Raw genomic sequence first — 12,763 nt, forward strand, 5'->3', positions numbered from 1 at the left:
GGCCCAATGGCAAGGCGCTTGACTACGATTCAATCGGCAATCAAGAGATTCCAGGTTGTAAGTAATTCCATCACCCGCAACGCCCAGCGTTCGATTCCTAACAATTCCTCAGCGACCCCTGGTTAGGTCATCACGACAGACATCTTTTTTTTTGCGCTACAAGGCTGTCTTTTGACGGCACGCGCCTTCTCACTCTAACTATAGCTCCTTCATGCCAGGTTTGACCCCCGATTAAGTCAAAGACAATTCCTTTTTGCTCATATTGGGGTTTTGGTGCTCACTATATACTGACCTGCCTTGCACGATGCAGAACGCAAAGCGCAGCGTCAACACAGTAAAAAGAGGCATGTTGCAGCACAAATGTAAGTTGTATACAGCTAAAACATTTCTAGCCGTTCTTTAATAATGTCTTAGCATTGTGTAGACACCCTAGGTGGCTATGGGTTCAGCTGTGCTACGCGAGTGACCTGATGGCCTGTATCGCACACAGCACATTACTGGCTGTGTTGTCCGCCAGAACGCCGGTTTCTTTTTCGTTTTTACCTCAGACTTGTTGCATCTTTGTAATTTGGTTCATATGGTCAGTGTAGCCTTGACTTAACCTACGCCATACGCTATCGTTTGTATCGTGCAAAAAGGTTTTGTGGGGAATGCATTTGATAGATATAGTTACAATACGACTGAGCGAAGAAACGTCCAATTCATGGAAGCTTTCAAGCGCAATCTCGACACTCATTGGAGCTTACTGGGACTTTTCAAGTCGGAACAGCAATGATGACACTGTGCTTCCGTATCTCGTCGTAAGTGTGCACCTCAACGATTCGAAGCCCGGCCCGATCCAGAAGACTTGTCCACTCATCTCTGCTACGCTCACACCCTCCCAACGAGGCAGACATGGTGAGGTCCATGAAAGCGCACTGTCAAGGCACATGGGTGTCCGGCCGAATCACTTCGTCAATGACGATGCGCGACTCAGGTGATAAAGCAGGGATCAGGTTTTGGAGAATGTGGATGCTGTCCTCAGCCGTCCAGTCGTGCAGTATGTGCCGGAGATTGTAGTATTTGGCACCTTTGATGGTCTGAGGCGTGAAGAAGTCGTGTTCCTGAAATTCGATACCATCGATTCTGGGGGTGTAAGCCAGCGTTGAGGCTACGTCTTGGACAACGATACGACTTGTTGTTGATGCCACCTGCGCCTTGAAAGCCACTGATTGTTGTCCGAAACCACCGCCAACATCAACCAGGAGTGCAGAATCCGCTGCAGCTTGGAATTTGCTGATATCTTTCTCAAAAGGATACGACCCAACTCAACTGTGCATACGCTCAATTCTCATTGCATGGCCCATGGCCTTCATCTGCTCGGGGTGTTTCCTCATCCATTCGAAAGGCGGCAGATCTGTGCCCAAAGCCAGATGGAAGGGTAGATCTTTGGTGTCGGTCATATCTTGGTACTTGTGATCGCGTAGGTAGCGAGGCAGAGCTTGAGCGGTTAAAGCATGCAGATGCGTGACATATGGGAAAGCACCAACGACATCTGGGTGGGCATGCGCGTTCGAAACGCCGTTCGCAGTGAAAGTGTCTTTCTTCGTCTCGAGGATCAAGCCAAAAGATACCAAAGACCGCAAGAGGTGAGCAAGCAATGTAAGGGATGCACCAGTTGCATCAAGGAAGTACTGCAGGCCGATCGGGTTGGTATTCGTAGAAAGGGTTGCGAATACGACCAGATCTATACCGATCTGAACAAGAGCCCATCGCATCTGCTACGGTTCTTCAGCATTGACGTCCAAACACTAAGAAAAGTAACACTCACGCCTGACCCTAGCCCCCAAACCAGATCAAAGTTGGATGCGATGTCTCGTTGCACATCCCGAAGCTGTTCCTGGATATTCTGTCGCTCATGCGCGTCCGCATGAGCGTAGAGTGCTCGAATCTACTCCAGAATATTATCCATGTTTTGCGGTGAGTGAAAGACTTGAGCGAGATGGATGGTCGAAAAGGCAGCCTAAGAAAACAAGTTCAGGCACTGTTGCTATGCGTATTATGTTCCTTCCAATGGCAGCAAACTTTATACAAGAGCACCCGGCCTTGGCAATTGAGCCTCTATGGGTAGGCTTTGACATATGTGAGTGTTGTACGAAGCGGGAGACCGAGAAGAGAAGAGCGCCAAAGACCGAGAAGGCCGAGAGAACAAGGTCGTCGCACAGCAGTGCACCCTTCAATGTTGAGGGTTTATCTGCTACCTCGGAATCTGTCATGAAATGACCGTGAAGACCGACACAGTCAATGCCAAAGATCCAGCTCTATTTGTAGCTCTTACGGAAGGCTTGCACCCACATTGCCTCTTTGTTGTTCTCGTGTGGCCCATGTCTTCTCACCGAACGCTTTCAGCTCCGCGCACCACTCGTCAAACTTCTTGTCGAGCGTCTTCCTGTACAGCCACTTGACTGTGTGCGCTAACACACCACCCATAACTTCCCACGTCCTCACTTCGCACTTCTCTTGCCCTCTGACAATGACTTCATGAAAACGTTCGGTATTCAGACCCTTTGCGAAGAAGTCCACTTTGTCACCCTTCCAAGCAACACGATACACAGTCGAGAGATCTGCTGTATACACTAAAGATACTTCGAGGGTGTCAGGAGGAATATACGACGAAGGCTCCAAAGGAGTCGACATGTCGCTGATTATCAGGTGTGTAGGCGTTTGCCTGGAGCCTGGCTCTCCCATCACAGCGAAGAATGTGAACTTGGTGCCTAGCTTGAGCACAGAGGACCTGTCGTCTGCTTTGCCGTCATTATGCTGGGCCGCATTATGGGGCTGCGCATCGACAACGACTTTAGGAACGAACGTGCACCAGTCTGAGTATGTGGAGGTATCGAGCAGAATGTCAAAGATGAATGACGCCGGCGCGTTGATGAGTGCTGAGCCTGTCGTTGCGAAAACGCCGTTCTGTACGGAAACAGTGGGGGTCGATAGACCTTCCTTGGGCGGCCAAACAACTTCCGTCATCGTAGGGACGAGTGCAGGTCTCACAGGTTGACGATGGCAGTTGATTTTTGCCAGAGTGGAACGTGTCCTTTACCAGGGTGGGCAAAAGGCAACTGAACCACGTCATGCATTGCTATAGTGCGACTAGTCGACACTAAGTAAGGTGTCATACAGCGGACAGGCGCACTTCTCTTCTTTCTGTCTATGTATATATGTGTACTATGGTCTCCGGCAAAAGTAAAGTCCCATGACCAGTGCGTAGGCTAGTGTACGGAACTGTTAACAACAGATATGTATGGACGATTTCTATCTTACTAAGACGAAGGCAGCCTGCTTGTTGGTGTGGGACATGTTCTCAATTTCGGTAGAGACTTCGAGACACCCTGGTCGAATCCCTGTCTGCACTGGCCATGGGACTCTACTTTTGCCGGAGACCATAGTATGTCAACATTTGGATGCGTACTGCTATTTCCCATGGTCACCCGCACAATTGAGGAAGCTTGGCAGCACGCTTTCATTTATCTGAAGATGACGTCTAACGGAGGGACCACCACCTCCAACCTCCACGTATATTCTCATCGAAGCGGGTTCAATGAGAGCAAGACGGCACATGCGTTTTCATTTCGATAACAAGCTGCACCCCTTGCTGTATACATCGAAGTTCCACAGCTTAGGAGGCGCCTCGATTCTTTGTTGAGGGACGGCAACATCGCTGGACGAACCCCCGCATTCAATTAAAGTCGGGCCTGGTCTCCGGGTGAGCGGACCCCAGACCCCAGAGGATGTAATTGCCGCGAGCCAAGCTTTCTACCCGACGCTCAGTCGAGAAAACGTGTGCTAAATTCGGCCCTTTGGCTTGCGCTTCCCAAAACAATGTTTCAAATGCGGGCCAAGCATGCAAGTGCGATGAAAAGGGGGCAATCGCAATGGTCTTGAGCAAGGACAGATGTTCTACATATAGAGATGATTTCCCCACGTGCTGAAGGGACTGCTGTTGCCAAATTTCGAACATGTTGTTGCCGACGCAGTCGTCACTGATACCGCTCTTTGGGGGAGCTGCGGCTGCAGCAAACCTGTACGCGACACACTACTCAGGAACAATCAACCACCTCGCTTTCGACAACAGCTCCTTGACCCTAGTGAGCTCAGTAAAGACCGGACAGACACTACCCAGTTGGATCACCTACGACGCCTCCGATAAAAAGCTATACATCCCAGACGAGAATTTTATCACTGAGGACTCCAAGGGGCTTCTGGTGTCATACTCCGTGGGCGTTAATGGCGCGCTGACCAAGGCTGAGAACACAACCACACTCCGAGGTGGAGTCGCAACAATTCTATACGGTGGAAAAGACGGCAAAAGCTTCATCGCAAACGCACACTATCACACCGCGCAGGTGTCGACCAACAAGCTACCTCTGAAGGATGGCAAGCCACTCCAGACATTAAACTACACATTGGATGGCCCTGGTGCAGATCCAAATCGTCAGGAGGCGCCACACCCGCATCAAGTCCTGGTGGACCCAACAGGCAAATATCTGCTTGTGACTGATCTTGGTTCTGACAAGATCCATATCAATAAAATCAACCAGAGGTCTGGCCAGTTGACCAAGTGTCCCTCTGCAAGAACTCTCTATGGCGCTGGCCCTCGCCACGCAGCTTTTTGGACCCCTGCACACTCTAAGCCAAGAGTGGCACACGGAAAGGGTACCATGCTTTACGTTGCAAATGAGCTTTCCAACACCGTGACTGGATGGAGCGTCTCGTACCCCCGCCAAGGTTGCTTGACATTGACGCCGAAGCAAATCGTTACACCATACAAGGGCAACAGCTCCGCGCCAGATGGTGCCAGCCTGGGCGAGATTCGAGTCCAAGGGAGTTTTCTGTACACATCAAACAGAGGCGACCAATCCTTCAAACCATACGATTCCCTTACTCAATATACCATCGCGGCCAACGGCTCGATCGCGTGGACAGAGATGACTTCCTCCCATGGCCTTCTCCCGCGTAGTTTCGAGATCAACAAGGCTGGGGATTATCTCGCCATCGGTGATCAAAATTCTGATAATGTGGCTATCGTGAAACGCGACACAATCACTGGAAAGCTGGGTGGTCTTGTAGCAAACTTGACAGTCACTGGACCATCAGACCCTAACTCTGGGAATCCAACTGGTCTGAACACCGTAATTTGGGCAGAATAAGTGCTTATGGTACACATCAAGCGATCAGGAGCTTATGCGACTTTTACATAGACTGAAACATAAGTCAGATATAACAAATGCTTGAGAATTGTAGCACAGTATTAAGAAACACCTGAAGTGTATTCGAGTGATGAGTCGTCTGGTGGCGCCCAGCTAACTCGACATGTCACAGTTCGTGTTTATTAATCTGCGTCCACTAACCATACATTCAAGCGCTGCTACCTTTCCACTCATTGTCAATTTCGATCGACAGATCGACCTTAGCCAACGTGAAGAGCGATAAGGCACGAAGTCAACCATCTCGGCTGAAAACATATCCGGTATTCAAATTAGCAGAACGGCACCTTCCAACGCCAAGACGCCCTAGCAACAACCCTCTAGGTACCTCACATCACCCGAGACGCTGCAAACCTTGCTTTGCCCTGCATTCCACGTCTTCCAAGCGACCTCCAAGCACGAAAAACACAACCCGCAGCTCGTTGTCCGACGCAAGGGCATCCAAGTCTTGGGGTCCACGGTCCACGGTCGACCATGCGCTCGCCCTTGGATCGGGAGCTACGCGCGCCGCGCGTCCTGCAACGCTTGAGGATTCGAGCATGTCGCGCGCCTGCGGATCGGGTACGACGGTTCGTGCCATCTCGAGGCTGTGGTGGGGAATGCGTGTTCGAGCAAGTGGAGCGAGGTGCAGTGCGGCGCGGCGACTTTGGGTGCTATCGAGACGTGGCTAAGATGGTGGTCGAGAAGGAGGTGCTGGGTAGGCAGCGTCGAGCGGCGGTGTTGGCTGGTGGTATGCTGGAGGAGAGGTTTTGGGAGGGCAAGGTTGATGTTGAGGTTTCCTGGGTGGTAGGGTGACGGCGTGAGAGCTTTGCCGAGTTTTTCATGGGGAGTTTAGACGTGTTGATAGTCGATGTTGCGACACTTCGAGATGTGGCGAGTCTTGAATCGTGGCATAGGATAATGCTCCGTTCAGGTGGAAACGGCATGTTCAGCATATCACCTCGCACAAACGATACTACCACGGCTCTGTTCTCGAATCACGTAGAGAGCAGAAGACTTTGGCTTACGACTACAAGCGAGACCGCGTACTCATCTACGCATAAAAGTAATACTGATTGAAATCGGCCGAAAAAGCAGCTCTAACCGTGTCGTTGGAGAAGTACAGAACATTTCCATTCTCCAATTCCACGCTAGTGGTGGGTTCCCCCTCAATTTCTTCGATCATCCCTTCTATGTAGGCCCTTGTGCTATCCTTTATTAGCACTGTACCCTCGATATGATTCACTTGTACTTACGCTATACGCGTGAGGGCGACAGCGTCTGGTATGCTTGCACCGGGCTCTTCGCTCCCAACCTTGGCTTTAGATCCGTTACCGCTTTGTTGGCTCTCCGATTCGCGGGGGTTGTGTGCGTCGTCGTCTTGCCCTGGACCCTGCCGAGTCGCATCAGCTGAAGGGCTCTCATCCTCGAGGGGGGTATCCAATGCAGTCTCGGAGCCCGAACCATCTGAGGATCCTGTGTTCTCTATCTCAGTCCGCTCTAACGTCGTCATTGCCATGCGCGTTGCCGCTGAGCTCACACAAAGCGAACCCTCTTTTTCGATCAGATCGCGCAATAGCTCGACGGCCTTGGGCCACGTTGGCTCATGGTGACGTGGGACACTGCTGAGGTCTCGAAGAAGCTCTGCGAGTGTGGGGTTCATACCATCGTCTCTGGCGAATCTGACGGCAGGGTAATCCTCCGGTGCCTCCTTGAGACATAGGTCCCGGATGCTCCTGAGGAGTATGCAGCACCTCATGTGGAAATCATATATATTGAAGTTGAGCGCCTCTTCATCGATCTCGTACGCTTCTTTAGCCGCAATGATAAAGCCGATGGTGTTGGGCTCGCCATAGGGCGAACACGGGTCCAGTTGGTTGTTGACGTAGGCGTCCATGGCACTGATCCTGTCGCTGCTTTGTAGAGTAGTGTACGACGTATTCGCTCCTTTTTTGAACTTTGAATACTCTCGGATGTACTCTGATAGACACTCGAGACGTCTCGGGGAGAATTTTTTGTTACGTATGTCGTTTTTTACTCGACCAACTCTCACAAGCTTCCTTTCAGGCTTGAACTTTGTCTGATCAAGACCATAGACAAGACAAAACCGACTCGAGTACTCTGGGTTCTCCATCGGGGGTTCGCCTGCGAAAACCCGGTTGTTGCACTGGTGATTGATAATGAACTCCATGTCTTCCCACTGCACCGTCCCCAAGGATCCTGACTCTTTGGCTGCATTGTAAAAATGCATGGCGGTAAGCACATGTCCATGGTCGCTCAAAATGTCCATGAAGGACTCTTGAAACTCGTAGCGGTACTGAGACACTTGCTGCCCAACAAGTAGCGGGACGTGGCGGAGAAGTTGGAAACCTGGAAAGGAGCATTGTCTTCCGAATAAATGCTCGGTCCATTCCATATCTGTTTGAAACTTGCTGATATGGGTTATGGTTTCGCCAATGTAAGTGAACTGTTCGTACATGCTTTTGTGTCTTGAAGGGTGGCTGCTTTTGAGCTTTTCTGAACACCATGCATGGTCGTATTGCAAGTAGAGCCCATGCACATCCTGGCCGACTGTTGCGAGGATCTCTTCAACGCCTGCAGCTTGTGGATCGACCTCCTGTTGGATGTCCCATAACATTTGCGCGGCGAACACACTGTCGGTGTCAAGGGCACCACCGACAAGCGTGGCAGCTGCAGGATACATGTAATCCATCTTCCACACCTTCGGACCGAGCCCATCTATCTGGCTCAACAGGCGCAACTGATACAGGGACTTCAGCAGACGCATATCGTCCAGCGTGGTCCCCCAATATTGTCCAGGCCGAGCGATGAAGGCCTCAAACAACAAGCGAGTGATTCGCGAGCACGAGAGGGTGTTGATGTAGTAGCCTAAACGTCGGGTTGCATTTCTCGCGAAACCGACGTCCTCACAGTCCGGACTGACAGCGTCGGCAACGACTGCATCGGTGCCACAGTGCTGGCGAAAGAACGAGTCAATGTTCGTATGCACTCGCGTCGATTTCGTGGCCTTGAAGCGACTGAAACCATCCAGAAAGACAGCGCACTTTTCTTCGATTTTCGTACAAGCGATGTTGGTGCAAAACGTCGCCGTCTGAATGCCTATTGCACCAAGGCTAAACTCGCGCCACGCACGGGCGGAGAAAAGCCTTAGGTAAGTGGCATCCTGGAAAAGGCAATAGACGGCAAATGCGGTGTCTTCGTCACAGTGCTCTAGCTTGTATATGACTTGGCCCTTTTCCAGTGGTATCTCCATAGGGTCCGTGAAATAAAGCGACTCTGTCCTTTCAACACCTTCGACACCTTCGAACATGCTGTCGGCACGGTTGCTTTCTGCGGAGGACTTCTCAAAGATCGCGGCCTGTGCGGCAGTTGGAGGCTGGCATTGAAGGTCCAGAAGCAGCTCGTCCAAGAGCCGGATGATGCGTCTTCGCCACTTGTTGCTCTTTTGCATTGTCTCTGATACAGCTGTATGTTGTTGGTTGCGGACGCACTACGTGGCAAATCCCTTCCGAGCGTGTATGATGCCTTTGAGCACCACTAAGACGTTGAATGGTATTTCGATATTCCCTGCGGTCGCGATTGCTTTGCCGAGTCGTTTCAAGGTCTTGTAAGAGATTTCAATCGCCGAGGGAGAGGTGACGGTGCTCGTTGACTTGGTCCGGTTTCGTAGTTTGCCTCTCAGCTTTCGCATCCTGGACAGCGGTCCTGCGTGTTTGTCTTTCAGCCTCTGGAGGAAGGACGGAGGCGATATAGGTACATCCTCGTCGAATAAATCTTCAACAGTACCCGTCGCGCGCGCTGTTGTTGCGATCCATTGCACCAGGTCTTCTGTCGCGCCTCGGTATGCATAGAAGGTTTCGCCGAGGGGAGGTAGGAAATGCATTTTGGAACGAATGGTGTAGCGGAAGACAGAAATAGCGATCTGTTAAAAATGCAAAATGGGGGGTGGAGTTCCAACGATGAGGCAGCGATGTGCGGGTGAGAAAGCGACGAACAGAATCTGAGAGGAGACCTCAGATGTAAAAGGAAAGCGCTGTGAAGAGCCCGCTAGAAGCTCCTACCTCGGAGATGTATGTGTTCTATCGAAAAAAAAATCGAGTGCAGATATTCAATCGTATGCATCGTGATGATCCAATGATGGGTTTTTATTGCGGTCATGATGCTCGTTTGCAAGTATTCGGGGTTCTACGCATGTGATCAAGATATAGGATGTGACAGCAGAACCTTCGCACACACTGCCCCTTGACCGGCTGAGCTGTGCTTCAACAAACCTCTCGTGCATCTCAATGCAGCACCTGGAGGAAGTAAGAGAACTCGCGTCACGATCGAGGAAGGAAGACAACTCAACGCCTCCTCCGCATGCCTAGTCCCCGTCGACTAGCGCGCTTGGCAGCCCGAAACATTTCGAGAACCTCACGCCCACGCGCCATCAGCACGAACGCAATCGCGCGGGCGTCAACACCACCCACCACACACGATGAATCTCTCGTCCTTGCGCCCCGTATTCCGGCCCTTCAGCGCCGCAGTCGCGCTCCTCCGCACACCCGCCACACAAAGCGCCGCGCCACGAGCGCCCGCAGCGACATGCAACTTCTCGTCGACGGCGCGGCTGGAGAAGCGAGCCAAGGGCCCCGGAAAAGACCCCCGAATCAGTACGCAACACCCAGACCCCCATCCCGACTAGCACAGGCTCGCCGCCAGGCTGCCTAAACCCTACCCATTCCCAACCCGAGACGCTCTTGAGAGACGGCACAGCTGACCCAGCCTCCCCTCAGCCAACATCCGCTACCACCTCTCGCACCCCCTAACCCCCCGGCCCCTCCACTTCTCGCGCAATCGCTACCTACGCCACTGGACGATCCACCGCGCGTGGATGCTGTTCCTGCGCAAGCGGCGGTGGGCCGAGGAGCGTGAGCTAGAGCGCCAATACATGGCGATGCGCAGCGCGTGCGAGCACCTGCGTTTGATGGACAGCAACGGCAATTTGGTCAGCGAGGCGGAGGCTGGTGGGCAGGGGCCCGATGCCGGTCGTTTGGGCGTCAGGGGCCGTGAGGTCGGGCGGCTGTACAGGAGTGCCATGATCAAGAGGGGGATTTGGGGGAGTGTGCCGGTGGAGTATGCGAGGGTGCAGACGGATTATCCGAGCCGCCAGGGCTGGAACCATGAGTGGACGCGGAACTAGATGGGGTCCTGGTCGGTGTACTATAGCAGGGAGAGCAGGGCATTGCGCAGTGTGTACATTTCTGTGTACGATAACAAGTACAGTCCATCACGAAGATGGATTTGCCGTATCGAGCAGAGCCAAGAAGCTGTTGGAAAGGGCAATGCGTGATACTATTAGCGCCCAACAGGGATAGGCTATGCCTCGCTTCCCCCATGTACCTGCTAAGCTACACCCGTCCTCCCCAACTATGCACACATGTAGATGAAAGTCCGTCATCATCACGCGTCTGCCTCTTGGCGACAACGCTATGCTTACCATGTCCGTGAGAACCGGAGCATCCGTCCCACCTTGGCTACGGGAATTTTTTTCAAACAAGAGAAGATGTGCATGGAAAAACGCAGGAAGAATATGCAGCAGACGCTCAACAACGCCTAGCAGTTGGTGATAGCCCAAACAAGATAACGCCGCCCAATGCAGATAGTGTGCGAAACGGCCGATACAGCGAAGGTTGTGGAGCAGCCTACAGCACTACGCAACCGCAGCCGGCACCCTCTTTCTTGTCGACGGAAAGCAGGGCAGCGCGTGTGGCAGCCTCGAAGACGTCGTCTACACCGTCTCCCGTCAGCGAGGAGCATTCGAGGTATTTGCGCGCGCCAATCATCTCCTTCATGTCGCTACCCTGTTTGGGTGTGGTGAAACGAAGGGACTTCTTCCTCATCTCCTCTTGGGCGAGTGGATCGTCACGCAGGTCCTTTTTCAATCCAATCAGTATGAGAGGGATGCCTTGACATCTTTCGCGTGCCTCCTCAGCCCACTTGTGCTTGACGTTTTCCAGCGAGTCAGGCGAGTCGACGGAGAAGCCGATGAGGATGACATGTGCCTTGCTGTAGGCGAGCGGGCGTAAGCGTTCATAATCCTCTTGGCCTGCCGTATCCCACAGTGCCAGCTGAACCGACTTGCCGTCTACTCTGCAGTCGGTGACGTAGTTTTCAAAGACGGTGGGAACATAACGCTGCATGACACGTTAGCATGCTACCCTGACAGCTGCGCCACAGCGCAGCTCCGAGACGAGGGACCCACCGTAGGGAAGTAGCCGAGGGTGAAAACGCTCAGAAGACTAGTCTTGCCGCAAGCTCCGTCGCCGATAATTACTAGTTTCCTGGTGGTCTCATGTCAGCATGATGCACCGATACGCAGGCCAGGTTAGACAAGCGGAAACACGACTCCAATACGGCTAGCCAGCGCGTACTGGAAGCAAAGCGAATGCGCGGAGTCGCGTTGGACCATGGGGAGAGAAGACTGTACGAGAGTCGATAGATGCCGACATGGGTAGTGCGGTAGGGTGCCCTATTTTTAGACCAGGGCGTCGCTGGACCGGGGCACCAATGCAGACTAGGGCCGAAAGCCGGGGTCGCGGCCGCCCCAAATAACGCGTCGCATTGCAGCTGAGCGTTGCAGGCGCTGGGGGTGAGGCGAATCGATGGAAAGAAGAAGAAGAAGAAGAAGAAGAAGAAGAAGATGATGATGATGATGGCGATGACGACAAAGGAAATAGCATTGCAGCACAAAGCGAGCCGAAAGCCAAGACAGGGGTGGGATGGAAGGTGGGCATGGATGCAGGGGAGTCGATCTGATAACAGAGGGCGAAAAGCAGAATTGCAGCTTACCTACGCATCACGGGCTCGCCATTGTTCTGCTGCTGAGACATGATGGAGGAGGTGCCGTGCACAAGGCAGCTGGCGACGTCTAGCCGAGCGTGGTGCTGCGGATAGAGCGGCGTCTCGGGGGTGCAGTCGCAGCGACGGTCGACGCGGTTGGTGAGGCGCGCGCAGCGAGTAGCGAGTGGTGCGTGGTGCGTGGAGCGTGGAGCGTGGAGCGTAGTGCGTAGTGCGTAGTGCGCGGTGCGAGCGGCGACGAGACAGCGAGCAACACGAGGATCCAAGGGGTTCAAGGGGTGGTGAGACACAGACGACGGCCGGGAGGGGCGGTTCCACGAGGGCCGCTGGAGCGAGTGACGGGTGGGCAGGTCAGCGAGGGAGAGAGGGCGGCGGACGGGAGGGAGGGAGGCTGCGTGGGCGAGCGGCGACGGTACGGGGCGGGCAGCGAGGTGGTGAGCGGCGCGGGTGCAAGACACAAGACAGGCGGGGCGTGCGGGCTTAAGAATGAACGGCGGCGATGCAGCAGAGCAGAGCAGCAGAGGCGCGCAGCCGTGCAGCAGCGTCGGCGGGGCCGAGGGGTGAGGCAGGGTGCGAGCACGGGCGGACGCGGTAGTCCAGAGTCCAGCGTCAAGAATAGCTGGAGGCGTGGTCTGGGTGCAGCAGGCCTGGCTGGTCGGCGTGTGGGCGTGGGTGCG

At 53.5% G+C, this 12,763-nt stretch overlaps 7 protein-coding genes across 7 annotated transcripts, besides 5 other annotated features; 2 read left to right on the forward strand and 5 right to left on the reverse strand.

The window, feature by feature from the left end:
- Nucleotides 1-920: 920 nt before the first annotated feature.
- EKO05_0004734 (Demethylsterigmatocystin 6-O-methyltransferase) lies at nt 921-1,757 on the reverse strand (the record flags this gene model as incomplete). The annotated part of the gene is made up of 2 exons (XM_059636450.1): nt 921-1,264; nt 1,322-1,757. 2 exons carry the CDS (start codon nt 1,755-1,757, stop codon nt 921-923), a joined length of 780 nt encoding a protein of 259 aa, XP_059492433.1.
- A 556-nt stretch (nt 1,758-2,313) lies between these two features.
- On the reverse strand, nt 2,314-3,009 carry EKO05_0004735 (uncharacterized protein; the record flags this gene model as incomplete). The annotated part of the gene is made up of 1 exon (XM_059636451.1): nt 2,314-3,009. The coding sequence occupies one exon, from the start codon at nt 3,007-3,009 to the stop codon at nt 2,314-2,316; it is 696 nt and encodes a 231-aa protein (XP_059492434.1).
- A 196-nt stretch (nt 3,010-3,205) lies between these two features.
- Nucleotides 3,206-3,428: a dispersed repeat.
- A 570-nt stretch (nt 3,429-3,998) lies between these two features.
- EKO05_0004736 (uncharacterized protein) lies at nt 3,999-5,189 on the forward strand (the record flags this gene model as incomplete). Its single annotated transcript, XM_038945650.1, has 1 exon — nt 3,999-5,189. The coding sequence occupies one exon, from the start codon at nt 3,999-4,001 to the stop codon at nt 5,187-5,189; it is 1,191 nt and encodes a 396-aa protein (XP_038799289.1).
- A 1,288-nt stretch (nt 5,190-6,477) lies between these two features.
- On the reverse strand, nt 6,478-8,697 carry EKO05_0004737 (uncharacterized protein; the record flags this gene model as incomplete). Its single annotated transcript, XM_038939571.2, has 1 exon — nt 6,478-8,697. The coding sequence occupies one exon, from the start codon at nt 8,695-8,697 to the stop codon at nt 6,478-6,480; it is 2,220 nt and encodes a 739-aa protein (XP_038799290.2).
- Nucleotides 8,698-8,736: 39 nt separating this feature from the next.
- Nucleotides 8,737-9,129, reverse strand: EKO05_0004738 (uncharacterized protein; the record flags this gene model as incomplete). Its single annotated transcript, XM_059636452.1, has 1 exon — nt 8,737-9,129. The coding sequence occupies one exon, from the start codon at nt 9,127-9,129 to the stop codon at nt 8,737-8,739; it is 393 nt and encodes a 130-aa protein (XP_059492435.1).
- A 594-nt stretch (nt 9,130-9,723) lies between these two features.
- EKO05_0004739 (uncharacterized protein) lies at nt 9,724-10,428 on the forward strand (the record flags this gene model as incomplete). The annotated part of the gene is made up of 2 exons (XM_038939347.1): nt 9,724-9,898; nt 10,022-10,428. The coding sequence occupies 2 exons, from the start codon at nt 9,724-9,726 to the stop codon at nt 10,426-10,428; spliced, it is 582 nt and encodes a 193-aa protein (XP_038799291.1).
- A 502-nt stretch (nt 10,429-10,930) lies between these two features.
- On the reverse strand, nt 10,931-12,118 carry EKO05_0004740 (Rho GTPase; the record flags this gene model as incomplete). Its single annotated transcript, XM_038939183.2, has 3 exons — nt 10,931-11,422; nt 11,491-11,569; nt 12,078-12,118. The coding sequence occupies 3 exons, from the start codon at nt 12,116-12,118 to the stop codon at nt 10,931-10,933; spliced, it is 612 nt and encodes a 203-aa protein (XP_038799292.2).
- Nucleotides 11,896-11,929: a tandem repeat.
- Nucleotides 11,930-11,953: a tandem repeat.
- A 335-nt stretch (nt 12,119-12,453) lies between the features above and the next one.
- Nucleotides 12,454-12,533: a tandem repeat.
- Nucleotides 12,534-12,587: 54 nt separating this feature from the next.
- Nucleotides 12,588-12,629: a tandem repeat.
- Nucleotides 12,630-12,763: the final 134 nt, after the last annotated feature.

The sequence above is a fragment of the Ascochyta rabiei genome, chromosome 7 (assembly GCF_004011695.2).
Source record: "Ascochyta rabiei chromosome 7, complete sequence".
In the NCBI taxonomy this organism is placed as follows: Eukaryota; Fungi; Ascomycota; class Dothideomycetes; order Pleosporales; family Didymellaceae; genus Ascochyta; species Ascochyta rabiei.